Raw genomic sequence first — 27978 nt, 5'->3', positions numbered from 1 at the left:
CAACTAAACTAAGCTGAATCCTCAGACCGTGTAAAAGAGCGAGCACTCTTAGGATGGTCAAAGGTCTTCATATGCACCAAGTGCGTCTCATCATCATTTCTATCAAACTCCACCTCGACAATGGTATCGCAAGTAATACCGGTGGACTGAGTTCTTGAGCGTCCTCCCTTGACAGGGTTCGCACTTGCACTTGCACTTGGACCTCTCTCCAAAGGGTATGTCTTGGTGCGCGGTCTGTTGGGATCGTCTCGGCTACTATCCTGGCCGCTCTTGTTGCTGCCATAGTTGATGTAGCGCTTGGATTGGCCTGAGAGTCGCATGAGAAGGATGCGCATTGTTGGCATGCATGCACACCATATGCCAACGTTGACCTCGACGGTGGACCACTTTGACATAGCAAGATAGTCCCAAGATAGGTTGTTGCTGTGGCTGACTCCCGCGACAATGCAGGCGTATAGTCGCCAGATACTGGTGAAAGTGACGCTAGACGCGCATTAGAGACGTTCCGATTTCAAACAAACGAACAGGAATTTTGCACTTACAAGGAACCAACACTAAACATCATTGCAACTCCAATCTTCTTGTTTAAATCTAGATTCAATTTGTTCAATTGCGACAGGGGTACGCCGAGGATTAAGAAGTCCGACGCAATATTGACAGCACCATTGGACCAGGCGACACCATTGACGCTAGCACACCAGCCTGTGTGGTTGCCATCCCACTTGTTCCAGAAGTGACTGATAGGCTTGCATTGGAAGATAGCAACAAGAGCAAATACTGTCCCGTTTACGCAGATGAAAGCGACAGTTGCCCACAGAAGCTTGCGTACACCCCTGGTTGGGAAGATACGAAGATAAAAGAACAACAAACTGAGCTTCATAGTTGTCTGCAATATGAAGTAGGTGAAGACAATAACGTAGAACCAAAAGCCGAAGTTCGTTATCTGCTCAGGAGTGAGGGTCCAAATGTCGGTCCCTATGCCAGAAGGGGCCGAGGCGAAAGCGTTGATGCAGATACAGAAGGCTGCGATGAGCATTGTTATCATTATAAAGACATCATCTAGACCCATGCTGACTCTATAGACGATCTTGGTCGCGAATCGTAGAATGACGCATACGCCTGAAATGATTCCCATTATAGTATTGGTGCGGACAAAGTCGGGTCGAACGTCTCGAATGGGGGCGCCGCATAATGTCATAGTAGCGTTTTTTGTTGCTGCAAATGTGTAAGCAGATGTATGTATAGGGAGAGGGGGATGATGTACTCAAAGCTTCTTTAACAGTACAATCCGTCAAAACGCATTTCTCGACTTGTTTCTGGAGAGGTCCGTTTTCGCACGTGCATTGGACATCGTCGAGGTCACAAGTTGAGCCTAAGACATTTGTCACAAGACATTTCGACTAAACAAAATCAGCAACTTCCATGGAAGAGCCAAGCCGATTTGATACATACCGCACACTTGGGCAAAGAGCCAAGGATCGCAGAGGTTGTGTTGTCAAGAGCAGCAAAGGCCAATGGCAAAGCCATAAGGCAGGCAATGATACCATGAAATAGCTTCATCTTGATACAAATTGTAGTACGACGGGTTTCAAAGAAGCAAGAAAGACCAGTGAAACATGCTGGGGTACTATGCAGGTAGATATAAGCATCTATGAGTAGCTTCAACGCCACCAAGTGGACATTGATGGATATGTTCAGATTAAAAGTTCTAAAGTGACTAGAAGAATGAAGTGCAAACACTTAAACAAATTCTTACTAGATCACACCTTCGTGAGACGACTAGCAAAATGACGGAGGGGGGAATCCACAAGGTAGAGCCAACTTACTAGTGTTAGTTTGCGTCCCTTTACACGTGCGCTGATGGGTCTTTGTAGTGCAACCTGGATCATTAAGAAATGAGAGGCGATTGTGAACAGGAGGGACCGGTTATAATGAACAGCAAAGAGGACGGTATCAAAGCTTCAGTAGCGCCACAAGGCTAGCCTGTCCACAGGACCAACAGCCTTGAACCGGCAGATAGATCTTTATGTTGTTTCCACCCAGGTAGCAGAAGGTCAATGATCGCGGTTACTAAAGAAATGATTTCCAAGGGAAACGCTTAATATGTTGTCTACACATACACGTACTCAAAGTGTCTGATCTGTCTTGTTACAAACACCGACCACGATCAGGCAATAAAGTGTTTCTACCGCGCGGTCGATCTGTTGAGATCCCACGTGGAACCAGGTTTTTTTCTGCGTAGAATTAGTCATGCTAGACCATTTTTCTCAGCCTACGGACTCGGGCCGGTGCTGCGGATCGCCTTTTAGTCTATGGTTCATAGAGCCGAAAAGGTACAGTAGATCATGGGCTCCACATCTCATTCGGCTCACCACCTTCCGAAGATTTGCATAACTTGTTGGTTCATCGGAAGGGACCGAGCGTGAGCGTAAAGAATCCAGCAATGACTTCGGATGTACGGAAGTGGTTCAATTCAATATCAGCTTCAGCAGCCTTCAGTACAATTCCCAGCCAATATGCGAGAGTTATGGATTCCGCATCTCTCCTCTCACTACACTCGAGTCTAGATCTACTAACACTTGAATCCAACACGCGTATCCAACGGTTCAAGGCATACTGGTAGGGCTGGTAAGTGCCTCTCATTGCCTATGGCTTTTGAGCTGAGTGGGATCGATAAGCATTGCTAAGCGAACTAATCACTGCCGGTATTATACTAGTGAAAGACACTTGTTTACTTTGGGTAACTGATTCATGGAGGCTTCCTACTAACCACCTACCCACATATCCACCTATAAGGGCCCTTCCACTTAATCATATCTTGGGAAAGTGGGGCGATGGGTAGGGACCAGGCGTTCATCAACTTCTTGTACGTAGGCACCGGAATTGTAACAGGAGGAAGGAAGGGAGAGCAACTGCGCTTTGTACAGCAGCGTTTTGTGGGCGTACGCGTGAGTTACTGTATTGCCAATAGGTAGAGCTAAGTGGATGCGGGCAACTTCAACTGGGACGAGCCTGCGCTTCGACCTGCCCTGAAGGGGCTGGAGGGGTCAACCTTAAATCGTACCTTGAGAAGTACTAGAGGGGGAATTCCCACTATGCAAGTTAGTTAACCCCTTGTCTGAAATGATTATTCATCCTTCGCAGAGTGTTGCAACTTGTCTACTTCCAGCTACCCTTGTGCCACCTGACTCTCACGGCTGTTCGTTCTCAAAGCCAAGCCGGTATTGGCCTGCAAAGGTCCGGCAGTAAAAAGATAGCCTTGGACCCCTGAGTTTAACTAGCGTTGATCTGCAGAGCTAGAACGTTTTAATCTGGTTTTGCACTGACCCTTCCCTTCTCGATGACGAGAGCTCATTAGAGCATCCTTTCTTATCCAATCAGCGAATGGAAAGAGTCATGTCTGTCTTAGCATTGGAACAACTTCTTGCGGGTACGTCGCAATAATTTTTAACATGCGTATCCACCTAAACCGAGGTCATGTTCGGTTACTCACTTATCTTGGTCCAGACCCATATGTGGATGATGTCTCCACTTTAGCACCTCTTTAAAAAGCGTATGGCTACCAAGCGTTTAAAAAATGTTGAAATAATATCAAGGACAATCTACTATTTACAGAATAGCAAGAAACATCGCTGTCCCCACAGCCGCAGTCATATACCAGCCTGGTGTAAAGCTGCTAATCGCTGCATTATCCTCCGCCTGCGCAGTCTCATTGGCGATAATAAATGTCGGTTGGTAGTTCTTGACTTCAGTATTGTTAGACTTTCCATTCCAGCAATACTTGTCAAAGCAAGCGCTGCACTCCTTCGGCACAGTCTCATTGGCTTTCCACCAACTTCTGCTCATAATGGCACATGTGACACAAGTAGGCCACTGCTCGTCAAGTGTACCGTTTCCCTGGGTGGCTCCGTTCAAGGCATTGAGAATGATACTGTCACGCTCGGGGATGCTGTAGGAGAGGTCGAAAGTCGAAACGTTACTCATGAACGTGTAGGGTGCGTTGGGAATGTAGAAGATGAGTGGAGGAGGCAGTTCACCATCTGAAAGCGTGAAGTTATTTGCGTCACAGCCGAAGAGTGTTGGACGCTGGTTCAGCTTCTCGTTGATGAAAGTCTCGGCTGAAGGAACCGAAGGGAACTTGGTTCCGTTTCCAATACTGGAACCAACACGATCATATGTAGCGCGTAGAGCAGTACCGTTGGGCCAGTTGTTCTCAGTATCTGCTGAGGAGTCGATGGCAAAGATGACATCGACCTCACGAGAAGGTTGAATCAAGGGGTGGAGGGGAATATTCTGCAGATCTTCTCCTCCGTCGACTAAAGTCAATTGAGTTACGTCGGCGTTGTAGCTCTTCCCGGTTGGATCCCACTTATAGAATGGGTTGGGAGTGTAGTCGGCGATGTCTTCGTCGCTTTCATCCAGGGCGAGCAAGACACCCTGGATGGCTTTCACAACAATGGACGGAATGTCGTTTTCTTCACCGATCTTGGTAATGTTGTTAAGTAGGAACTGGTTGAACAGTGAAGAGGAAGTGCCCATAACGAAGCCAAACTGATCGAAGCCACGCACGCACTCCCCAGTCTTGTTGATAGTTCCATTGGTGAAGTTTGAGGCAAGGTATTCTATAGGAGCAAACCCATAGGTTGTAGGATCCCATGTGCCGAACTCGAAGGGATTGAACTCGTATACCGTTGCGTTGAGTGAAACAATACGTTGTCCAGGAGCACGACCGTCCGCGACTAGAATGGGGAATGGGGTGTCTGCATTTTTGAAGTTTGACGTATCGGCAATAGAGGAGAAGGTGTATGAAGGACCGCCTTCAGCGGCATCGATAAGCTGATACGATAAAGCACGACCCCACCAATCGGTGAGAGTAGTATTCCACCCTTTGTCCTTTTCGTCAACAGCGTCTTTGATGTCGTCCCAGTATTTCGCCGTGTTCAAGATGCTGAAGCCAGACTTCTCTGGACCCTTGAAAATTGAACGGTCGAAAGCCCAAATATCTGAGCCCTTGTCGCCTTTCTGTAGTTCGGGGACTGTTGTGAAGTTGTTTGCAAAAATGGATCCTACGAGCCAACCACCTCCAGACAGACCAGCTAGATAGGTGGAAGACTGAAGGAGACCACTGATGGGACCAGATTTGTTGTTGCGGGAGTCAGCGGCTGAGATGAAACCTGCACCGTTCATAAGAGCACGATAACCACCACCAGAAGCCGCAATCGCAATATTCGGTAACGCTGTGGCATTGTTTTTGTTTTGATCGATCCATTTCTCAGCGTCAAAACCTGAGATGTTTACCCGTGATAGCAAGTCCTTGAGCGGGTCTATCGTGTTGTTCCTTCGAAGGCGAACCCAGGATTCTTCGTCATCCGAAAGGCCATCGGCAAGTCGAACTTTGGGGCGCGTTGAGGGACAATCAACCACCTTTGGAGCATAGTCGCCACTGGGTGAATCTGGGAGAGCCCGGATACTGAGGGATTTATTGATATCTGGTACTGGGGCCAAGCCCGTACTATCCGAAACAGCAATGGCTGTGCTGCTGAGCCAGAGCGTGAAAGCGAGAGGGCCAAGCATATTGACTCTTGGCAATTGAACTCTGAGGATGCTTTGTCACGATTAACAGTCAAACCTGGGTGAGAACGACTGCTCGTTAAGTAGATGCAAAAGGCTACACAGCCTCCCTCAAGAGGTCAAGAGGTGCGTCAAGATACGAAAGCGGGCGACAAGATAAGTCAGCGGCACATTCCCCGATTATTATTATGCAGGCGGCCTCAACACATGTTAAACTCTCCATAAACACTCAACGTGAGTGGCCGACGTGACGCGTCTAGGCGTGCTAGCTCAGGTCAGATCTGATCCAGCTGAGGGCTACTAAAATAAGTCTGTGCTAACTCCTCTATTTTACGATGAGTGTTTTTGGCACCTTAGTGTCTTACCTCGGAACGATCGGCAGACTAAGCCCCATCCGCATTCGTCAATGACGTCGATAGACTTTGATGTCATGGAAACACGGATACGCTGGAACGAATAAAAAATGAACAGAAATCAGTGGAACGCGATCCGAGAGCCGAATTCAATGCTTGCTTGATCTAATCGGGCGTAAAAGCCACAAAGAAGGCAGGGAAACGGCTTTTTGTAACGTAACAGTCCTGTAAATAGTAAGCACAGGACGGGAGTTACCATGCGGTGAAACCTGACGTTAGAGTTTGCGGCTGAACGAGTGATTGCAGGGTCGGACACCAACCCGTGCCCAGGGAGATTGTCAATGGCTTTTCTTGTCAACCATTGGCTAGTGCGTATTCATTGAGACAACGGTGATTGCTAAGAAATGGCATTGTTGAAGACTCAGATGAATGGAGTTACCGTTGAATGGGCGCCTTGCCCAAAACATTCCTTACCCGCAGAAGTGCACTTACAGCATGTGGGAATTGATCGATCACAGCGTAAGTCTCATATGTCGACAGCTGTGACAAGCGTTGGTCGACGTGCGTCAGGATTCCATAGGTGGGTGAAAACACGAGGCCGCCTTATTATCAATAAATTGCGATGTTTAATTAATTTTCGGTCTCATATGGTGTTTCCACTTTGTCGAACCAGATCAGATCATTGACAAGTGGCTCCAGGTCTATGCCCATTTTGACTACCCTGCCATTCTCAAATACAAACTTGGTCGTGAGAACTTCATCTCCAACTGCATAGTAGTCACGCACAAGTGCATTATACATCGTCTGATCGCGCTGGCGTTCAAGTGTGGCAGTGAAACCCAATGATCGATCAGTCGCGTCGATGAAGAGCCTGTTATCCTTGATCTCAACCCTCAAATTGTAATATCCAGGACTCCAGTAGTCGCCCGTGTGCGCGGTCAGAGGTGCATCTTGTTCTTGGGCAGCTTTGTGAGCCTTTTGATGCACTTCATCTATTTTTATTTCATCCTTAGATCTCTTATTGTTCTCTGCCTTTCCGTTCGGGTGGCCTTGGGTTCCATTTATAGGTTGAATGCCGGGATGAGCCTGTTTATGCTCATTTTTCATATCGCGTCTTTTCTTGGGTATCTGCCCCTCCAATTGCTGATCGCCCATAGCTTCATTAGTAAACCCCCGAAATAGCTGAGCAGCGACAGAGTTCGTCCCCGAGGAATTGCCCAAGATCACAGCTCCAAACTTGAAGTCCGGGACAAAGATGAAACGACTACCAAAACCTGCGATGTCGCCGCTATGCCCAAAGACAGCGTGTCCCTGAAGCAAGTAATACTCCATACCGGAAGTGTAAAAGAGACGAGAGATATTCGCCTTTCTCTGACGGTGATTGGGGTCTCGCTCTGATCGTGATTGAGTAAGGCCTTGGTATACATCGTTGTTGATTGGACCTTCGTGGTTGATCAAAGCCTTGATGAATTTGATGAAATCAGTGGCACTCGAGACGATTGAGCCTGCTCCTTGGCCTTCCGGTGAGTTCTCAGCTTTGATCTCACGATACGAAGATGCCTGTTTATCCCAAATATGTCCTTTCGCAAGACGATCACCATGACCCTTAGTTCTGGCACCATCTGGCTGGAGACTGCTTGAGTTCATGTCGAGAGGATCAAAGATGCGTTGCTGTAAGAAATCGCTGAAGTTTTGCCCTGTCTTGACTTCTATGAGGTGCGTCAACACCGTGTACATCATGTTGCAGTAGATATATCTCGATCGTGGAGGCGCAGCATGAGCCAGGTTCCGCAGGTTCCTTGTGATAGACCGGGCATCATCAGGCTGAGCAGCGCGAACTCCCATATAGGAATCATCGTGGCTGTGTTCTCGTCAGTATTGTAAATAGCGAATGAAGTTTTGCTTATTACCCAGCCATACCTGTTCGATGACCGAGAAGGTCATCCAACGTAACGCATCTTGTGTATGAATCATCGGGCAGGACAAAGTCATCTTGTAGCAACTCGGACATGATCGAGTCATATTGCAGTTCGGGAAAGTTGTCATCGTCAGCCAACAAGGCGATGGCAGCAGCAGTCAGCGACTTGGAAGAGGATGCGATGTCGAAAAGGGTATCTGCCGTGCACGGCACTTCGTCTTCGATTGAAGCCAATCCATAGGCAGTGGATTTTACATCATCTTGGTTGATGATTGCGATTGAGAGGCCGGGGACCCTGTTTTGTCTCATAAGATCATTTACATAGCGGTTAAAATTGGGGGAGTCAAAAGAATCCATGTTAAGTTGTTAACTGTTATATCACGAGAGTCGCAATCGCTCGGCGGGGAAGTCTAGTGGTACTACGCTAGACGAATAAGCTTGCTTAGTCAGCCCCCGTTCAAAGTACTTCTGAAGCTCAGGAGCAGTCGGGAGCCTCTCAGTCCAGTTCCATGTCCTCCATACCTCCTCCATTGAATACTCGTATAGAGGAACTGGTGTATAGACCCTGGCACCTGGGTAACAGTTCCACCGCCAGACACCTCCGAGACCCGAGGCAGCTTCTATAATGACAGCGCTGAGGTTTTGTTTTCGGAGCTTGTGTAGAAGATAGTAGCCCGCAAAGACGCCTCCAATGATTGTTACATCGACTTTGCGACAATGGGGCTTGGTAGTGCCATGGCCGTTGACAGCGTGGTTGGGGTTGGGGGCTGTGTCGGCAATGCCACAGGCAAAGCCTGAGCTCACAGTTGCAAAGGCATAGCGAGCGATTGGAGAACAGGTCAATTTAAGTGCGAGATAAAGGGATAGGGATAGATTTCTTTGCAATTTGGCTTTCAGGGCAGGTTAATTAGTGATTTACAGCCATTTAATACTACTACTTGGTTCATTGCACTGTCATGTTATCTAGCGTCCATTGATAGCCAGGGCGGGTTTACCAAACCGTATTGGGATAAATACTTGAGCATTCTTCCCCAATTATGGTGCGTTCGGAATAGGTAGAGATCCAAGCAAATTCGCTCATGCTCAAGATCCATTTATCCGTTTTATGGGCAAATGGATGTATCACGAATGTTCATTGCATGATACGTACACGCACCTTGAAGCTGTCCATGCCATCGTGCAGCTGGTGGAACGGCTCTGCTCAACACAATGTACTGCACGAATTCTAGAGTACCATTATGCAAGTTATAAAGTTAGCCTATCAATATTATTGATGTGCTACATTGTATTACTACGCGCAAATGTACTTCTTATGCAACTGTAATCGTTCTGGCCACGCAACCCCCGCACTCCCCACGTCTCCCAAAAACGCATGCATTATGGCAACATTCTTCTATGCGAAAGTAGTGGTTTGCTTATGTAGCCTATCTTTAAAGAAATTACGTAATAGTGCGTTTGAAACGCTGCCGAAGACATGAAGTACTTGCTCTGTCAGATGCCTCTGAAGCTTCTCACTACCACCCAAACTCGAAAAGTCTACAAACTTGCGCATGTTACCAATAATGCGGGCCCAGTGTGATGAAAGTATCCTGCGTTGCTATCATCTCGTCATACATGAGTATGAGCAACGTCGCAGCAGCAAACAGCTGATCTGACGACGAGGCCGACAGGGTGCACACACTGCGGGCGCTAGTTATGAGACCCCTGATGACCGAGGACTTGTAGTGCTCAGCCCTTGCGGCGAATTTTGGATTGCCGTAGTATACGAGGCGACGGTATGCAGCTGCGGCGACGGCATCGAAGACCAGTGGGGATGACATTGCCAGGGGGAGGAGATGCATCTTGCATTCGTTATCGGCTTGGAGGACTGGACACATCCACTCTGGAGCATTCTATTCAAGAAGATCTGGTGCGGCTGAACGGTGATTAAGCCCGTACTTCGTACAGCTGAGAGAAAACTGGAATGCTAAAGCTTACTGTCTCACCTGTTTCTAGGACACAAATAAATATTCCCTGCTTCAGAAGGTAGGAAACATCAAACGTTTGCGATTGTCAGCCAGCCACATCCGGGTCTCGAACAGACTATGAAAGCTAAATCTCACAGCTGTCAAGTTGCCCCTCCCACATCTGCCATGCATATCACGCCTTGACCAGATTCGCGGACCAGTAGGATACAGCTCCGCCTGAGACAGACTCGAGTAGCCAATAGATGCCGTTAGTCTGCACCCTCCTTCACTGATATTGATCTTATCACATTCCTGATTTTCGTACATCTTCCTATGAGATCCTCAGCCCCGCACGTCTAGGCCCGGGCCTTTCGTCGCTTCTAGCCTGGCCCACCTTTGAGGCTGACCCGCCGTTATGCTAGAATCATCAAGCTGAAAAAAGAGAGGAGTTGTCAATAATGAATGGTAGAACGGGCCAGAAATATAAATATTGTGTTCTTTACGCACCAGCTGTGCTGAAGAGCCAAAAGACTACTTGCATTTGTTCTATAGTTAACCAGAGCATATAACATCACCATGTCGACAGCCACACAAACAACCCCTCCGTCCGAAAGGACACTACAAGAGAAGATAAAGCACCTCGGTGATCTCGTCAGAGATCCCAAATCGGACTTGGGCTCTGATGAATTGCCGCATCTTCCTGAGCTCATTGACGATTGGTACAATACCGATGTTGATGTCACCAAGGAAGAGTTTCATCAAAGAATCTTACGAGTCTTTAAAGATTCCAAGCATGAGCAGGTATATAATGGCGTTATGAACCAATTGCCTAGTGAAACGCGAAAGGTTCTCGAGGCTTTCATCGAAGGCGATAAGACTGCTGATCAAGCTGGAAAAGCTATCAAGGAGGTTGCGCCTTTGGAGCTGGGAGTGTCGGGTATCAGCTCTCATGTTCAGACCTTCTCTATGATGGCACAGCAGGTAACTCCTCCTACCAAGACCAAGGTCCGTATTCTTCTTCGTGAGTGTTCGCTCTATATCTGAATTTCGCAGGGCAAGGAAACCAAGGACTTGACCTTCCAGAATTGGGGCCGCACTGTCAAGAATACTCCTACGGTCACGTATTACCCCGAAACCGTCGCTGAGATCATCGAGATTGTTCGTCATGCTGTTGCGAAGAACAAGGGCATTCGTGTCGCCGGTTTCCGTAAGCTTCTGTTTCTATAAAGCGCCCCTCTCAACTGACCTTATCCAGGACACTCATGGGCGCCCGTTTTCGGAAGGAGTAACAAGGCTGGCCAGTCTACCAACGGCGATGTGTTAATCTCCACGTTGACTGAGACCAACGCAAGCAGGCTGCCCAATCTCACATCAGTTCCCACCAACCTCTTCCAGCCCAAGGACACGGAACTCAACGCGATCAACGTAATCACTGACCCCAGGTTTGTAGGAGCTTCGGCTCTGAAGAATGGCAGGAAGTATGTCCAGGTCGGAACGGCGACAACGAATGAAAGGTTCCGACGGTGGTGCATCGATACGGGAAATGTCACTTTGCCTATGAATATTATTGAGGTCGAGATAACATTTGGCGGTAGCAATGCCACAATTTGGTGAGTTCTGAAGAGAAGCCTTTCGTCCTTGTAAGTAACCCTTTTAGTCACGGCGCGGGCATCAACAACCCAACGCTGAGCGACCTCGTCCGACGAATCGACTACATCGACGTCAACGGCCAAGAACGCTTCGTCAACATGTCCGACCCCACACTTCTCAAAGCCGCAAGTGGCTGTTTCGGTCTTCTCGGCGTCGTCACCTACATCACCTTTGAATGTGATGCCATGTGCACCGCCGTCATGCGTCCCGTCAAACTAGATGTTATCGATGCTATTCCCCCGCCGCCCGAAATGAAGGACTCGGAAATCCCTGCTGCCCTTCGCCAAAAGCGCACGGAGGCTCAAAAGGACAACGCAGTACGTGAGTTTGAGCGTCGTGCGAATGAGGACTTTTATGCAGAGTGGTTCTGGTTTCCTTACTCGCAGCAGGTCTGGGTTAATACCTGGAAGACGGACACTGACACCAAGAACGTGGTTAACTACCCCAGTAATGCAAAGACTTTGTATCAGGTTGCCAGCACGGCGATTATGAATATGGCGCAAGAGATTGGTAAACATATCTATGCTTTGCAGGTTGCGCCTCAGACGCAGACCTCGCTCCTTTGTATGTTTGGATCATCTACTTCGCAGATAAAAACGCTAACACAAGATAACAGCTTGGCTCGCAGTGAAGAACTTTGACGATGTCAAAGGAACCAACGAATCAATCAGAACGCTGCTGCCTAATGCTCTTCATTTCCAACGCGGCGTTCAGAACATTCGGGTCCGGAATCTGGAAGTCGAGATGGCCGTAAGTCTCTGATCTTTAGTATCGATACAATAACTAATACGACTATCAGCTTGACTCAAAGAAGGACAAGCCAACTGAGAGAGACTACACCAACGTGAGACGTGCTTGGTGGGACGTCATCAAGACATGCTACGCCAACGCCAAAACATCCCCTATGCGAATGCCAATGGAGATGCGAATAATGGGGTCCAGCGAAGTCACCCTCGCGCCACAGCGAGGCAACAAGCTCGGAACATGCGCCATTGGCATCCTAACACTCGAGGCTGTATCCGATATCTGGGTACCCTATGTGCAACAGGTCCTCGACAAATGGACGAGCTACAAGACGAATGATGGCAGACCCGTGGTGGTAAAGCCTCATTGGGCGAAGGAATGGTATATGTACAAGGTTGGTGGTAAGCCTTGGATGGAGAAGCTAGTTAAGGAGGATTACAAGGAGGAAATTGCTGAGTTTCAGACGCTTATGGCTGCTATTGGGAAGAAGCATGGTTGGACGCTTGGGGATATCAAGAGGACGTTTTCGAATGATGTTCTTGATAATACCTTCTTGGGCGGCGTTATTACCTCCAAGCCACAGCAGGTTGGGAAGTCGGAGAAGATTGTTCAGGTTCAGGTGAATGAAGTTCCTGTGGATACCGTCTCGGAGGTATCTAACTGAGTAGAAGCCATTAGTTACTGAACTCGATATCACATTACTTTTGCATACTGCCTAATGAAGAAATAGCCTTAGGTGAAGCTAACGTCCATCTCGATCGTTACATGCAGGGTGAGGGATTAGTCAGCGCCGAATACTATCTGACCTGATTTTAGGTATCGTCAGGCCGAAGGCTGCTTTGATGCGGGGCGGTGAACCGATGGCGTTCGGCGTTAGCGAAGTGTTTCCACAAGCCATGTTCATTCATACTTCTAGCGCTGGAGACGTGAAGATGCATCATGTCCAGGGACAGACGAATGTGATATTGGTGGACTCTGTGGTCAATAGCGGCAAGACCGTCATTGAGTTCGTCAAGCGCGTTGTTTGTCTTGAACCCAACATCAACATTACAGTAGTGGCTGGCGTAGTGTAGGCTGAGGCGGTCGCTGAGGGTCATCTATTTGCCAAGGTGATGAGACGACATGGAGCTGGATTGGTTGTGCTTCGAGTTTCGAAAAACAAGTTCACTGGGACGGAGACGACCGACACTGGGAATCGGCTTTTCAACACGACTCATTTAGCTTAGGCTTCTACAGCACCATGACGCTGGGATCAATGTAGACTAGAAATAGGCAGTCGTTTTTGGCGATCAATGTCTCAGGAGCTTGAAGAGTGTTTGACATCATCTAATTGAAAGCTAATTGACAGGCGACGTAGTACTTGCACCTCCATGACCCATCGCGAATTTCCACTCAAAAGCCTCAACCCTCATTGTTACAGTTCGTACAATAATCCATAACAACCTTACAAGAGTTCGACAACTCAATGTGTCCACACATCCAAATGTTGTCATTGCTCTTAGCATTCTCGCGTCTGCATCCAAAGTTAGTAAATAATCCATACTTGACCGCCGGGGACGGGGATTTACGCTTCTTTGATGAGCTTACCGCTCATACCAATACCATAGTTATCACAGCTAAACTTGGCAATGCAAGCAGCCTGTCCCATCGACATTGCCATCAAAAGACCCTTCTTGGACCGGCTGTAGCGTGTAGTGTACCCAGTGTAGATAGTATCGTCGTCGAATTCACTGATGGCGCGGTCACATGCGTCGCCGAGGCCGGACTTGGAGAGACCATCGCTGGTACCACACTGACCGGAACCATCGTTGTCGACGTGAGTCTGTGTAGGGACTGGTGTAGCGATGGTCTTCACCTCACCGATACCGTTGGAGAAGGTAGCAGTTACATCCTTGTATACCTGTCCATAAGCCAGGGTGTAAGCAGTCCAGGCGACGACGGTTCCATCAATGGTCTTGGTGAGGGGTTCGTTGATGGGTGCTTGTGTAGGAGGGGGAGCTTCAGTAGCGGGATCGACCTTGGAGGGGTATTCGGTGTACGCTTCGCATTTGTTGTCGATCAGTGTCGCTGTTGCGACGTACTGTTTGCCTGAGACGGTAGTGGAGCATTGGCAGTAGGCTGAGGTGACACGGGGACCGCCGTAGATGCCGCAAGGGTAATATGTGCGTACTGGGGCGGTGGTAATGTCCCCGGAAGTGTTGGTGTTGGTAGTTTGGTCGGAGGGACGTGTTGTTGTGATTAAGGTGCTAAGTCTTGTAGTAGCGGGGGCTGAAGTGTCAGTCTCATCAGCCATAGTAGTCTCTTCCGTCTTGGCGGTTTGATCAGCGGTGCTGGTCTCATCTACAGGATTGGTAGGGGTCTCTTGGACAGAAGTCTCAGCTGCGGTGGTAGACTCAGGGCTTTGGTTAGAGGTGATCACATCAGCACCCTCAGTCGAGGTAGGCACGTCGGAAGTGCCAGTCTCGGCCGGGCCAGCAGAGGTGTAACTGCCAGTAGCGCCGTCGCCGCTGGTGGGGGGCAGAGCAATTGACGTCTTGGGCTGGGTATCAGAAGCAGCTGGAATACTGGTAGTCTCCCTCATCTTGCAAGACCCAGTAGTCTCCGTCGTCTCAGCAGAGGTCGTAGTCTCAGCCTCGGTAGAAGTAGGCTTCCCAGTAGTACTAGCCTCCGTCTTTGACTCTTCCTCTTCAGTCTTAGACTCCTGCTTCTCAGTCTTGGACTCGTCATCATCATCGTCATCTTCCTCCTCACTCTGATCCTTAAGATCATTGCTGTTGTTGGTGAGTGTGCTAACGATGGGAGTCACACCCTCGACAATACCCCCTGTGATCTTACCAGTAACATCCTCAAGGTTTGAGACGACACAGGACAAGGTGTTGATGACGTTGGAGACAACATCAAGCAGTCCACGGCGTCGCTTTCCGTGGCATCCACCAGATTCATTACCACCAAGATCCTTGATAGCGCCCTTGACACCATTGATCAAGTTGTTAACCTTGTTCAACGTATCAGTCTTGAGACCATCAGGGTTGTTGGTCCAAGCGACGATGATGGGGATGATGTCGTCGACCTTGGAGTTGTACTCTGAGGCAGTGACCTGAGCCTGAGAAGCAGCAGCAGTGGCTTCTTGGGGAGGAGCAGTGACGGGCGCTGAAGGGACATTACTGGGCTGGTCGCTGGGCTCAGAGGCCTTCTCAGTTGTACTGGGGATGTTGTTGGCGGGTGCGGTGGTGCTAGGAGCATCAACCTTATCAGTTGTGGTTTCGGGAGAGGATACAACAGTCCTGGGGTCGGTGTTGGGAGGAGGGATGGCAGCAGAGGTAGTTGTATCAACGGGTATCTGAGCTTGGGTGGCTGTGGTCTCAGGGCCAGGTACGGGAAGATCAGTGGTCGTGTCGACAGGTTCACTTGCGTTGCTTGTAGTCTCAGTGCCAACTGGAACAGCAGTGTCTGTGGTGGTGTCGACAACCGGAGGAGGGAGGACCTCGCTCCTAGTCTCTGTTCCAGCAGGAGGGGGAACATCAGTGCTAGCGCCAGGAGTGCCAACGACATTGGTCTCTGTCCCAGCGTATGGGATCCAGTTCGATGTAGTCTGACCCTCAGTTGTAGTGGGAATAGAGTTCACGACTGGAGCATCAGTGCTACTCAACACATCCACAATAGCTGATGTCTCCGTACCAACAGGCGCAATCTCAGCGCTGGTAGTACCATCGACAATCTGGCCAATAGTGGTAGGCGTGTCAATGACTGGAGCAGCATTGGTAGTTGTGTCAACGACAATAGCGTCATTGTTAGTTGAAATCTCAGTGTTGATGACAACAACCTCTGAACTTGTAGTAGGAATAACGTCAATGGGCGCGACGGCGCTGGTGGTAGTAGAAATGAAGGTATCAGTTGTAGTGATATCAGTATTGACGTCGCGATCATTAAGTTGATAGATTCTACTACTGTTAGCTCCCTCAATTACACCGAAATAGGTGGTCACTTACTGGTAAGGAACGGCAGAAGTAAACTTGGCTCCCAAAGACAAAAGAATGAAACCAACGCCAATTGGCATGGGAGAGTCTGTAAGGCGCAACATAACGAATGAAGAAGCTAGCCCAACCGAGCTTTTGCGATACTAAAACAATGGACAAAAGAGTGTCTGTGGGAAGCAAAAGATTTTAAGTAAAGCAAAGCCGTGTTTACAAACATTTACATGCAAGCCTCAGCATTAACAGCCTCTTACATGGATTGTAAGCCATCCTCATAATTCTAAATTACAGGCCCGACCCTTCAGAAGAAACTTACGAAGTATCTTAGCAAAACACGCTGTTTAGATTAGCGGATCGAAAATTAACGCCAGATGCAGAATGGACTGCGCATCTGCCGAGAGTGTTACGACGCAGAGTGAGATGGTTCATCTCGGGACTCCTTAATCTCCATCCTTCGGAATCCTTTTACAGGGTTGTAAGGCTCCATCCCGTGCGCTTATCGAGGGCTGTTAGTGGGTGGCCCGCTTCTGTTCTAGGGCTGCGCTTACTCCACTAGGTAAATAAGCAGGGGAGTTAGAATGGTCTGCTCTCATTAGTATGATCGGGCTGTGAATAAGATCTGCCTTGTAATATTGTAACAATGTTCATTATCAATTCATTTATTTCATGCGTTGGATTGGACCAATATGTCATCGTCGCAATAGGATTCAGTGCATGTAGAAAGCAAGGCAATGGCGATCGCAAGATAGTTGCCAAGCCTCATCCCCACTCTACCCAATGACATTGTCTATGATTGACCATTCAACGCTTAAGATCCTCTGCGGTACGTGCAAAGCTCAGCCCCCAATCTAAGCACGTTTCAACTAAAATCTCATCCAGACCCCAACCTTGATCCTCTATAGACACGGCAAACACGGGAAGGTCTGGATCCTCGTCTCACCTCCCGCAAAATGTCTCAGTAAACCACCTGAATATTCGGCTCACGAGTCATCAACACGCTATAACTACACTCACACACGGTCAGCTCAGCCTTGTTTCACCGGTAGTCGAACATGTCAGCGCAAAGATCCCATAATCGCTCCTGTTTCAAGTACAGCACAATGAAGTTCAGATGATCTAATTAAACAGATTACGCCAAGGATCCAGCATGCATCCTCCGAAAACACTTGTACGTCCACTACCAAAGTTCTAAACAGCCCGTTAAATAAGTGCACTACCCAACTATTCCACAGCATCGCTAGGTCGTCGGTATTCTTCCTACACTCTTTCGATAGTCATTCTCTTCCGCGATAATGCTTTTCTCAAGTCGCTTCACTTTTGCCCTCGGGGCTTTACTCTCGTTCATCACCAACGCTAGCGCTGCTTCTGGTGAGGGCAGTTTTCCCGATTTCATCTCTAATTGGGCTCTTTTCCGAAGATGGGAGGACATCACTGGTTCTATCCCCGTCTTTGACGTCCCAGGCATGGATGACCTCACCATGGGCGAGTGGGTTAACTCTGAGAAGAAGTTGACCTGGGAGTGCTACACGCTCACCAAGGACAGCCTCGTCGCTAATAGCTTGACTGTCATCATCGACAAAGCTACCCTGACTTGGACAGACTCTGATAACCAGCCGCAGCAGCAGACCGTTGTTAGTAAGCGCAGTGGTATCAAGTCTGCTGATGGCAACGCTATCATGTATGGCGCACATCTTCAAAAGGCTCTCGACCATCCTAATATACTCCCCATCAACCATATCGTTTACGGCAAGGGTGGTGTGAAGGACTATGGTTTCGCCATCATGCCTTATGTTCAGGAGGGCTCAGTGGCCGATAACCTCGGCAGCCTGACTGATGTGAATGGTGCTTTCAAACAGATGCTCGCTGCTGTTGCTGCTGTCTCAGCTGCGGGTATTATTCATCGCGATCTCAAGCCTGAGAACTTTCTCAAGGATGGAGATACCATTAAGCTTATGGACTTTGATCAGTCGCGAGACATTGGTACAACTGTTCAGATGGATGTCGGCACTCCTTCGTACACCGCTCCAGGTACGATATCCAATCCTGGTACTCGAATCATAAACTAACAATTCGGTAGAAATCATCATTGGTAGAGACTACACCACCAAGGCTGACACTTTCTCGCTGGCTATGAGCTTCCTCGTCATGTCTGTTCCTGATCTGAGAAACTCCGATAACCGATTCCAGCTGTGGAAGGATCTCATTGAGCCTCCCAACACCAGCTACGAGCGTGTCACGGCTGATAAGACAGAAGAAATCCTCCGGGGGAAAAACTATGGTGTTTTCAACGGTAACGACGGTCTGCTGAAGGTCATTGCCGAGGCTATGTGCAGTGAGAGTGAAGGGCGCTACACCCCTGCTGAATTCGAGACTGCTTTCAACGGAGCTACATAATGGTCAGGGTCATTGAAGGAACGGTGGGGGGATTAATATCTTGCGCCAAGATAGTTGAGAATTTTAGACTTCCTATACCTCATACTGGTGATACTTACATTTTGACCGTCTTGGCCAGATCCTATCTGCAAAGGGAAGCGCTCTGCATCTCTGGACAAGATACCCATGCTCAGCTAGCCCGCAGGTCAACAATACGCGTAGAATGATGAGTAGTATTTTATGAGTAATGGATATTGAGAGAGCTACAATAAATATATCTACATTGTTGAGTATATTTCCTCATTCTTTGTTTGCCGTCAATGAATCAACCGCCTGAATCAATCGTTCGACAGTGACATCCTTCTTTGATTGCACTTCAAGCTGTATATCATTAGCCAAAGCCACCGCGACAGAGTGAAAACATACCGTAGCCACATTCTTAATATCCGCTTTCTCAGCATACCAGATCAAATCCCTCCTCACCCTGTGCTGAACACGTGCATTCTTGGTGGAAGCCGTCGCAGGGAAACGTGTCCAGATCAAGATGACAGCACCTGACGCGGGATGGCGATAGAACGCAAACTCCTTAATCCTGGGGGCGTCGAAATATCCGGCAAGAGTTTCAGGTGCTACCTCCTTGATGTGTTCCCCGAACTCGATGCTGTCCTCTTCATGGTCGATTACCTAGCTTTCGGTGAGTTTGGCTTTGAGGAACTGAGATCGTCTTACCAGCTTCAAGAGGTCACCGTTCTGGAGTTGGGACAAAGCTTCAGTGCTGCGAGCGTCAAGGAGATAATCTGGCTCTGTTTTAGGCTGATCTGTCGTCCCAGAAAGGCTGATGGTTTGACGTTCTGGTGATCCGATTGCCATATTGAATTCTATTATTTTTTCCTATTGTGTCTTGTTTTGAGATGGTTTTGCTGTAGTTGTAGGAAAGGAGGTTAACTCCTTGGGTTACTAGTGCCTGAACGTGCGCTAGACTACTGAAACAGCGATTAGTCAGAGGGAAAAGCCACTAAAATTAGCGACCGCCGGCTTAGATAGTCCTACAGCGCACGCGCCATCACATGTAGGACTTCATCACAGACTGTAGTATCAAGAATAGGGCGACTTTGTAGAAGTTGTCCAGGAATAAACATAGATATATACAGCTACCTTATCTTTACCGTTTTATCTAAAGCTTCATCTGCTATTTAATTAATTATTCAATATATTATACTTATTCGTAACAGGTGTTTTTGTCTACTTACCCTAGAATTAACTATTTATTACTTTATTGTGTCTGGAGCCGCACTTGATTCGGATTCTGGGGTCTCGGCGCTTGGAAAAAACGTCGCGTTGTAGCGGTCCCTGATAAGTCAGATTGTCGTCCATATTGTCATCCTATGGGTCTGGGGATAGGCATGGAGAAGTTGGGGATCCGGAAGCAGGAGGGAGCTGTTGAACTGACGGAAAAGGAGCCGATTTTTGAGTTGGGCCGGCTCGGAATTTAATCCGGCATTACAGTACTCTGTTCCCCGTACATTTTCAGTGGCTTCACTGGGTTTTTGCTGGTACAGTACCTGGAGTGACTTTTAAATAGTGGGGTTATGGAACTGTGTTTCCGCTTACAATGCCTGGTTAGGTATGGGCTGTGTGGCTAACGACATCACTGGAAAATACTTCGGTGTGGGTCTTTATTCCCTAATTATCATTAAAGTGTATCTTATCACAGCCGTGTGATATAGCATTTCTTCCCCGAACTGAGCACACTAATCGCGTATCATAATTCCAATCAAGCCTTCTCCTGGTGCTCAGCGATGACACTGTTAGCTTGTTTGGCGTCCTTGCTATAACCCTCCTCACCAGCCCGTCGCTGAGCAATAATATCATTCGTCTGCCGGCGCCATGTACGGGGCATACCATTGCGACTGAACAGCAGATCCATGTCCTCAAGCGAGATACCCTTGGTCTCGGGAATGAGGAAGAAGGCGAAGCAAAGACCAAAGACAACAGAACATGCGAAAAGGATAAATGTTCCCCATGTAATGTCGGTCATCATGTATGGCGTTGAGTACACGATGATGAACTGTCCAAGCCATTGAGCGCAAGTGGTAAAGACCAGGCAAATGGAGCGAATGGCCATCGGGAAAACCTCAGCGCTATACGTATGTTAGTAAAAGGATTCTTGATTGTAATCATATGAACGTACCAGAAGATCCAAGGAATTCCGTTCCAAGAGATTGCATAGAAGATAGCAAAGATATAGACCATGACGATAGCCACATAAGCTCCAGCGGTCTTCTCTGTAGCAACCGCTCCAGCGTCAAAAGAGCCCGATAGGTTGGCATAGATGCCAAGGTAGAACAGTGCAATGGCTGCGCCAGCTGAGCCGATCATGAGTGATTGGCGACGACCAAGTGCATCAACACCCCAGATCATGTAGAGGCCCGTAGCGCTTGCCTTCACGATTCCAAAGATACCAGTTGCAAGAAGTCCCACGCTGGTTCCAGTGAAACCAATCGACTTGAAGATTGAGGGCGAGTAGTAGTTAAGGGCATTGATACCTGACATGTTCTGGATGAACATGAGAGCGATGCCCAGAAGGAGGCGGGATCGATTGGTAGGCCCAACAACTTCCTTCAATTTAGCAAGGAACCCTCTGTCAGCACCCATGGCTTTCTCCTCCTCAATCTGATTAAGAACCGCATCAATCTCCCAGTTCAGATATTCGTGATCGGCGGGCAGTTGTCGAAGACGCTGGAGGACCTTGCGAGCCTGGTCGATTCGACCAGCGTTAAGCAGCCAACGAGGGGACTCGGGTTGGAAGAACATGCAGAGTACGAGTAGAGATCCAGGAACAAGCTGTAGCGCGAATGGGATGTGCCATTGCGCGTCATTTGTCGGGGAGATATGAATATTCACACCATAGTTGACCCAGAAGCCGACGATCTGGGAGAACTGCAGAAGGATTTCGAATATGCCGATGAGACGTCCTCGGATAGCAGGTGGACCGGATTCGGAGATGTAGACGGGGATGATCATGGAAGAGGCGCCAACAGCAAGACCTACGTGACACAATGGTTAGTGATTTCCTGTGACGGACCTGGATAAAGGGAACATACCAGTAAGTACACGACCAGCATAAATGTAGGACAGACTACCGTTAGAGACAAGCTGAATGATAGCACCAAGGTTAAAGATGATACCGCACAAGATCAAAACCCAGCGACGTCCGAGCTTCTCAGTCATGTAATAACACAACAAGACTCCAAAGAAGCAGCCACCTTGGAACGTGCTGACAATGTTTGCCTTCAATGACGCCAGAGCTGTGCCAGTCTCAGAAGCCAACTGGAAGCGCTCCTGGAACGAAGGGAGGGACATGGTACCTCCAATGAAGGCTGAATCATAGCCAAACATGGAAGAACCCATGGCCGCGGAAGCGGCGAGAGCATAGATCCTCCAGTTGTAGACTTCTGGAGGCGCAGGATTCGCCGAGTTATCCTGCGGCCTAGCAAAGATGTTCTTGACCATAGTGACTGATGCACCTTAGAAAGAGATAAAGTGGATGATGAAGGGATGGAGGGAGGTGGCAAGGAAAGGTCGATGGGAATGGGGAGCGGCGACAGCAGTAAATATGTATCCCCAGGTTCGGTCGCAATCAATGCATTGCGGGGAAAGAATGGTACCCCAGATCTGCTACCCCGGATTCTTACCCCATACGCGACTCATTTCCTTTGCACCAATTTCGGTTATGACCATACCCTTGGTAAGAGACACTGGCGGAAAAGATAATTGCCGCTTTCGACCAGCCAAGCCAACGTACCGATAGCGCTAACTTGAACATGGTAGTAGATACCTTTGAGTCATTTCATAGGTGGTTCAAGCTTGCCAGGCCCGGGATAACATGACTTCACTCAATAGCTTCAAAAAAGCAAACAATCCTCGACTGTAGGGCAATATGTAGAGAGCACAATGCCGTGTAACAATGCAGGTTCATGAAAAGGACGTCTTCTAGACTGCTATTAAGTAGAGCTGATTTAATGACTAGTTTATTGAGACCCCAGAGCCTTTCCTATTGCCGCCTTCGCAGCTTCGAGTGGCATCTCATTCAGCGGCTTCTGCATCCAAAGTACTTCCTGTGCAATTCCTTGATAGATCATGGCTTCTGTTCCAGGGATCACCTCCCAGCCATTCTCTTCGGCGAGGCGAGAGAAGCTCGTGATTATGTTGGGATGATAGCACATCTCCAGTACAGTTCCCTTTTCCTTTCTCTGAAGGAACTCAATTCCGATATCCCGCGCCAAGATCTCGCCTTCAGTGCTAGGTGCAAAGTCTGGGACTGTTCCGACAATGAGAACCGGCGTCTCGAGCGTCTTTGCCTGTTCGAGAGATGAGACATATGTCATCTTGGGACCGTCCTGTATGTTGGAGAAAGACTCGACCACTGCATCCGCCTCTTCTTTTAAGCGGTTTACCAGATAGATCTCGGTGGCGCCCAGCGAGCTGTAAAGCGCGTAGATGGCGCTCCTGCAAGCACCTCCACCACCAATCACCAGAGCTGGCCTTCCCTTGCTCTTTTTCTCAATGCCAGGGACATTCTGTAGGAAAGCCTCGCGTACTCCAACACAGTCAGTGTTTGTGCCAATGTATCTCCTCTCGCCAGTCACTGGGTCTTTGCGAATGTAAACAGTGTTGATGGCCCCAATGGCGCGTCCTTCTTCTGTCACTTCGTCGCACTCATTGATCCAAGCAACTTTGTGCGGCATGGTGACAGCAGCGCCTACACAGTCGCTCGCCTTAAGTTTGGGTATAAAGTCATCCTTGTCGACAGATTCAATGAGTTGGTAAGTCCACGGTACGTTGAGGTTCTGAAAGATGGTCGAGTGAAGTAGTGGCGCTAAAGAATGCTTTAATGGGTAGCCAAATAGGTATGTATGTCGAGACTGCTGGAGGTGATCTTGGTCCATCTTGAAGTTACTGTTAGGCTGTCTACGATATGCGCATGGCTGGTGCATGAGCGGCTAGTTAAGTTCTTCTTGGCCAGGATTGACCCGCTATCTCATGGTCATGGCCGAGGCGGGTAAAGTATTTACCCCGGCTAATGGCTGCACGGGGCTAGAAGAAACACCAAGCTCCCAATAGTGTGTCATACTACGCGAACAAGTGACTGAACGCAGTCGGTGAGGAATTGTTGGATATGTTTGATAGAATTAACTTATGAACTAAATGCAAGCGCTACATAGGTTAAACGAAATTCCATAAGGGATCCTACATGTTCGCGTTAATCTTCACCTGCATTGCATTCCGCATGGCTTCTATCGGTGCCTCCTTTCCAGTCCATAGCTCAAATTGCGCATAAGCCTGCTCTTCCAAGACATCAACTCCGCGGTATACCTTCCAATTCGGATGTCGCCGAGCCACCATCATCATTCCAGTTACTTGAGGCCTGTAAGCCATCTCCACTAAAACGCCATCCCCTGACGCCGAGAACAATCCAGTAGGGATCTTATCTTCTCCAAGGTCATCAGCAGGTACACACGCCACTATAAGGCGGATGTTTGTATATCCCGTGGCGTTGGCCTCCTCTAGCGTCGAGAAAGCACGGGTCTGAAGACCCGGAAAGATAGAGGTTAACTCTTGCGCTTTAGACAAAGTCCGGTTGACAATAATGAGTTCTTGGTACCCGAGAGTCTGGATGGCATAGCAAGCCGCTCTAGCAGCGCCTCCAGCTCCAAGTACCAGTGCAGAAGACAATGCAAAGTCTGGGGCACCAGACTTCAGAATGCACCGTTTGACGCCTATCCAATCTGTGTTCTCTCCATGCAGGGTTCTTTTCCCGTTTGCTTCATGCACAATCACGGTGTTTATGGCTCCGATGTTCTTCCCTTGTTCTGAAGTGGAGTCCAAGAGCTTGCCGATTTGTAACTTGTGAGGGAACGTGACCGACGCGCCACCAAAGTCTGGGCGATTGATGATTTGCTCCACTGTCTGATCAACGTTCTCACTCTCATGGATCTGGTAGTGGTGTGGCAGGTCCACGGCTTTGAAACCAGCATTGTGTAAAGTCGGGGATAGTGAATGCGAGATGTTGTGACCAAAGATGAAAAATTGCTTTTGTGAACCATTACCGGGTGATTGAGAAGATGGGTTTGAGGCGACAGATATGAGCCTGGCTGACTCCTGCTGGGGTGGAGTGTTGTTATTGGCGACCATAGTGAGTAGTTAGTTATATGAATATTGTTTGCGATAGTGATAATTGGCCATATGTTCAATTGGGTGAATTCTGATGTTAGTTATAGTGTAATATTGCGAGTGGGAAAGACCTTTACCGGCCGTACTGAAGATCGAATCGAGGTGGATCTGCGAGCTGTGGCCACTTTTTGATCTGGAGATAATACACAATTATAATATACGAGGAGCCTGGGTAGATATGTGATCAAGTTCAGATCAATTCCAGTTTTCAAGACGATTGGTAACGGTGAATTTATCATGATATAGCTATCGATTGGTGGCTTTATATCTAGTCTTCTCCTCTCATGGGCTTACTTTCCCACCCGTTTGTTATATGCTGCAACAACCGCTTCTCTCATAGTATTAGAAGGTGCTCTTCGAGTTGTAAATAACTCAAATTGCATCATTCCCTGCTCTGGAAGAACCTCAAGGCCATCCACCGCAATCCATCCCTTGTCAGCCAACTGTTTTATTTGCTGTATCAATGGAGTCTTCAGCGGCGTGTACGAAAGCTAGGATTACTAATAAGTGACTTCTCGCGTAATTTAAAGGGACGCAGTATTGGTGCTTACCTCAATCACTACACCCCCGGTCGGGCTTGACAGCCAGTTGTCTGGAAGACTAGTGTTCACAGAAGACTCCCCGTTCACATCCTTAGTAGGGATACAGGAAACGATGACGGTGGGTAAGCTCAGATCTTCGGGCCATGCATCCTGTTTCGAATCCAGTATTCTGAACACTGGATCTGCCATACGATCGGGACTCTGACTGCTCCTTTGAGAAACCGGCAAACAAGGCTCAGCTCTCTGATTAGTGACCTTGCTTTGATCCTTGAAGTGCTTGACAAGTTCTTCTGCTCTTGACCGGGTACGGTTATAAATCACTATAGTCTTGATTCCCAGGCGAATAAAAGCATAAGCAGCTGCACGAGCCATGCCGCCAGCGCCCACTATAAGCCCTGTTGTCCGTCGCCTGACAGCATTGATGGGGGAGAGATTGCGCTGAACACAGGAATGGATGCCAATCCAATCTGTGTTGTCGCCAAAAAGAGCCACAGTTGGCCCCGCCGTGTTCCTATCGAGTAAAGAGTCCAAAGTAGGCGACTTGAGACACAGCAATGTGTTAACAGCTCCAATAGCATTGGCCTCCTCGCTCATAAAGTCCAACTTGGAGATAACGGCCGTCTTGAAAGGAGCTGTTATACTGGCGCCTCCAAATTTGTCGTTCTGAACCAACTCAAAAAGCTCATCAATTGACTCTTTGACATATATGTTATATTGGTGCGGCATGCCCAACAGTTTGAAAGCGGCCTCGTGCATAGCTGGTGACAAACTCTGCGCTGTGTTATTTCCGTAGATTCCAAAGAATTGGCCATCAAGCAAGAAGGACGAGAATGCTGCTGTCTGGGCTTCTCTGACCGTCAAGAGAGAGCTTGAAGAGCATTCAGGTGCCAACTTGCGAATGACTGGATGAGTGACTGGGCTAAGGATGGGGTTGAAACAACACGACATACGACCCAGATGGCCCGTATTGTAAGCTATCACGGGTATCGAGTAGTTCTCGGAGGCCTTGACGCGATGGATAAAGTGTTGTGAAGCGAAGTTATCCGCCAAGGATGTTGCTCTTTGGCAGATGCGAAGGATGTCGCAGCCAAGGTCTTGGGCGCGTTGTACCATAGCCCATTGCTTCGTAGAGTCCCACCCATCCTCTGCCAGATCGCAGACAGAGTAGTGTCCTATAATCTTTGTTTGACCTTTGGAGGCAACGAGGGTCTTGGTCCTATCTGTGTTGCATTCCAGATCCACGCAGAGATATTCAGGCCCCAGTCTAAGACCATGTTCTAAAAGAGCAAAATACTGATCCTCGTCAATATCGGGTCTGCCTGTATAATCATTTTCGACTTGATACAGTATTGGAAGACCGATATTCCTCCTAACGACAGATATTTGGCGACTGATCCAATCTTCTGTTGTTTCTTCAAAGGTATTTCCGTCCTTGCAGAGCGCCGATATTGGTATTGTAACCTCAATCGCGTCGGCTTCAATATCCACTCCTTTGAACTCGGATACGTGACTAGAAAGCGTTGTCATTGGTATAGACAGGACATAAGTAAACCTCCGCGAGACGATAGGTAATGAAGAAAGGCTGTGACGCGCCTTGTACCTATCGCATGAATCGTCTTCCCTGACTATACTGTGTATCAAGTGGACGAAATCCTCTTCGACATTCTTGAGCGCGAGTGCGGATGGAGACATGTCCCCACGTGAAGGTGTGGAACTGGGATTTCGTATCAATGTATCGGAGATATTGTAATACTCGAAGCTTGACAACCTCCTGTAAGCTGGCGCTGCGCGACGAATGAGATTCTTTATAGTCTCTACATCGAATGCGCGAAGATGTTGCTGGATCTCCTTTGCATCACGCAAGATGTAGATGATGAGGTGTTCCTTTGAATATTCTGCAAGCCACTCCTTTCCCTTGCCCTCGACAGCACCAGGCCCACATACAATGATCGCTCCAGTCGGGTTGTCAAAGAGCATTGATCTCATCAATTGTAGCTCCTCTTGGCGATATTGCGAGATACCGTGAGCTGCCTTATAAGCTGCCCTTGAGAGACCGGTCGTTTTGTAAAAATATTGGTCTGCGTCAAGAACTCGGAAACCCAAGGAACTGGACGCCAGAACAGCTAGTGTCGACAAGCCGCTTCCACGCATACCAATAAGCACAATAGAGGCATTTGGGTCATACTGTAATGTGCGTTGTGATGCCTCTGGACTGGGTATTCGAGACCTGGCTATTGTGGGAGTGGGCGAATTGAAGACTTCTGAGACGGTTCTCGTCGTCGCACCTTTTATAGGTGACATATATGATGATTGCGAATCGACAGTAGCAGGACGTTTCTCCGCAAAATCTGAAGCCATCATGAAGACGTGTTGACGAAGGTCGTTTGTGCAAGAGGACTGATGTTGTGAGAGCCTTGGGCATGGAGCTCAGTGCACTGTAGCTCTCCTGTGCTGTGATTATTTTGGAGCCATTCCTCGCTAAGTAAAGCTCGACGAAAACATCCTTGGACCCATTCTTCTCCAATAGAAGCGAAGCGGCTGAAGTCTTTGCCGCTTCAGAAATGCCCCTGCACATGACAGGTTACTCCACTTACCCCGCATAACACTTCCAAATGGGTCAAGAAGTCGAGATTATTGATCTGATTGGGTAGACATACCGACTCTGTATCCTGA

At 48.4% G+C, this 27978-nt stretch overlaps 11 protein-coding genes across 11 annotated transcripts; 2 read left to right on the top strand and 9 right to left on the bottom strand.

The window, feature by feature from the left end:
- Nucleotides 1-8: 8 nt before the first annotated feature.
- FIESC28_05278 (uncharacterized protein) lies at nucleotides 9-1560 on the bottom strand (the record flags this gene model as incomplete). Its single annotated transcript, XM_031159425.1, has 4 exons — nucleotides 9-483; nucleotides 543-1215; nucleotides 1265-1400; nucleotides 1453-1560. 4 exons carry the CDS (start codon nucleotides 1558-1560, stop codon nucleotides 9-11), a joined length of 1392 nt encoding a protein of 463 aa, XP_031016496.1.
- Nucleotides 1561-3609: 2049 nt separating this feature from the next.
- Nucleotides 3610-5574, bottom strand: FIESC28_05277 (uncharacterized protein; the record flags this gene model as incomplete). The annotated part of the gene is made up of 1 exon (XM_031159424.1): nucleotides 3610-5574. One exon carries the CDS (start codon nucleotides 5572-5574, stop codon nucleotides 3610-3612), a length of 1965 nt encoding a protein of 654 aa, XP_031016495.1.
- A 980-nt stretch (nucleotides 5575-6554) lies between these two features.
- On the bottom strand, nucleotides 6555-9683 carry FIESC28_05276 (uncharacterized protein; the record flags this gene model as incomplete). The annotated part of the gene is made up of 5 exons (XM_031159423.1): nucleotides 6555-7785; nucleotides 7835-8137; nucleotides 8309-8636; nucleotides 8993-9067; nucleotides 9524-9683. The coding sequence occupies 5 exons, from the start codon at nucleotides 9681-9683 to the stop codon at nucleotides 6555-6557; spliced, it is 2097 nt and encodes a 698-aa protein (XP_031016494.1).
- Nucleotides 9684-10364: 681 nt separating this feature from the next.
- FIESC28_05275 (uncharacterized protein) lies at nucleotides 10365-12846 on the top strand (the record flags this gene model as incomplete). The annotated part of the gene is made up of 6 exons (XM_031159422.1): nucleotides 10365-10793; nucleotides 10842-10995; nucleotides 11044-11398; nucleotides 11446-12002; nucleotides 12055-12188; nucleotides 12238-12846. The coding sequence occupies 6 exons, from the start codon at nucleotides 10365-10367 to the stop codon at nucleotides 12844-12846; spliced, it is 2238 nt and encodes a 745-aa protein (XP_031016493.1).
- A 900-nt stretch (nucleotides 12847-13746) lies between these two features.
- Nucleotides 13747-16263, bottom strand: FIESC28_05274 (uncharacterized protein; the record flags this gene model as incomplete). Its single annotated transcript, XM_031159421.1, has 2 exons — nucleotides 13747-16123; nucleotides 16172-16263. The coding sequence occupies 2 exons, from the start codon at nucleotides 16261-16263 to the stop codon at nucleotides 13747-13749; spliced, it is 2469 nt and encodes an 822-aa protein (XP_031016492.1).
- A 1185-nt stretch (nucleotides 16264-17448) lies between these two features.
- Nucleotides 17449-18550, top strand: FIESC28_05273 (uncharacterized protein; the record flags this gene model as incomplete). Its single annotated transcript, XM_031159420.1, has 2 exons — nucleotides 17449-18184; nucleotides 18234-18550. The coding sequence occupies 2 exons, from the start codon at nucleotides 17449-17451 to the stop codon at nucleotides 18548-18550; spliced, it is 1053 nt and encodes a 350-aa protein (XP_031016491.1).
- A 279-nt stretch (nucleotides 18551-18829) lies between these two features.
- FIESC28_05272 (uncharacterized protein) lies at nucleotides 18830-19399 on the bottom strand (the record flags this gene model as incomplete). The annotated part of the gene is made up of 3 exons (XM_031159419.1): nucleotides 18830-18910; nucleotides 18956-19213; nucleotides 19259-19399. The coding sequence occupies 3 exons, from the start codon at nucleotides 19397-19399 to the stop codon at nucleotides 18830-18832; spliced, it is 480 nt and encodes a 159-aa protein (XP_031016490.1).
- Nucleotides 19400-20303: 904 nt separating this feature from the next.
- Nucleotides 20304-22042, bottom strand: FIESC28_05271 (uncharacterized protein; the record flags this gene model as incomplete). Its single annotated transcript, XM_031159418.1, has 3 exons — nucleotides 20304-20670; nucleotides 20721-21576; nucleotides 21634-22042. The coding sequence occupies 3 exons, from the start codon at nucleotides 22040-22042 to the stop codon at nucleotides 20304-20306; spliced, it is 1632 nt and encodes a 543-aa protein (XP_031016489.1).
- A 518-nt stretch (nucleotides 22043-22560) lies between these two features.
- Nucleotides 22561-23478, bottom strand: FIESC28_05270 (uncharacterized protein; the record flags this gene model as incomplete). Its single annotated transcript, XM_031159417.1, has 1 exon — nucleotides 22561-23478. The coding sequence occupies one exon, from the start codon at nucleotides 23476-23478 to the stop codon at nucleotides 22561-22563; it is 918 nt and encodes a 305-aa protein (XP_031016488.1).
- Nucleotides 23479-23779: 301 nt separating this feature from the next.
- FIESC28_05269 (uncharacterized protein) lies at nucleotides 23780-24724 on the bottom strand (the record flags this gene model as incomplete). Its single annotated transcript, XM_031159416.1, has 1 exon — nucleotides 23780-24724. One exon carries the CDS (start codon nucleotides 24722-24724, stop codon nucleotides 23780-23782), a length of 945 nt encoding a protein of 314 aa, XP_031016487.1.
- Nucleotides 24725-25287: 563 nt separating this feature from the next.
- FIESC28_05268 (uncharacterized protein) lies at nucleotides 25288-27663 on the bottom strand (the record flags this gene model as incomplete). The annotated part of the gene is made up of 1 exon (XM_031159415.1): nucleotides 25288-27663. The coding sequence occupies one exon, from the start codon at nucleotides 27661-27663 to the stop codon at nucleotides 25288-25290; it is 2376 nt and encodes a 791-aa protein (XP_031016486.1).
- Nucleotides 27664-27978: the final 315 nt, after the last annotated feature.

Source organism: Fusarium coffeatum, assembly GCF_003316985.1.
Source record: "Fusarium coffeatum strain FIESC_28 chromosome Unknown BRIP53273_contig_113, whole genome shotgun sequence".
Taxonomy (NCBI): Eukaryota; Fungi; Ascomycota; class Sordariomycetes; order Hypocreales; family Nectriaceae; genus Fusarium; species Fusarium coffeatum.
This window is presented reverse-complemented; position numbering and strand designations above follow the sequence as displayed.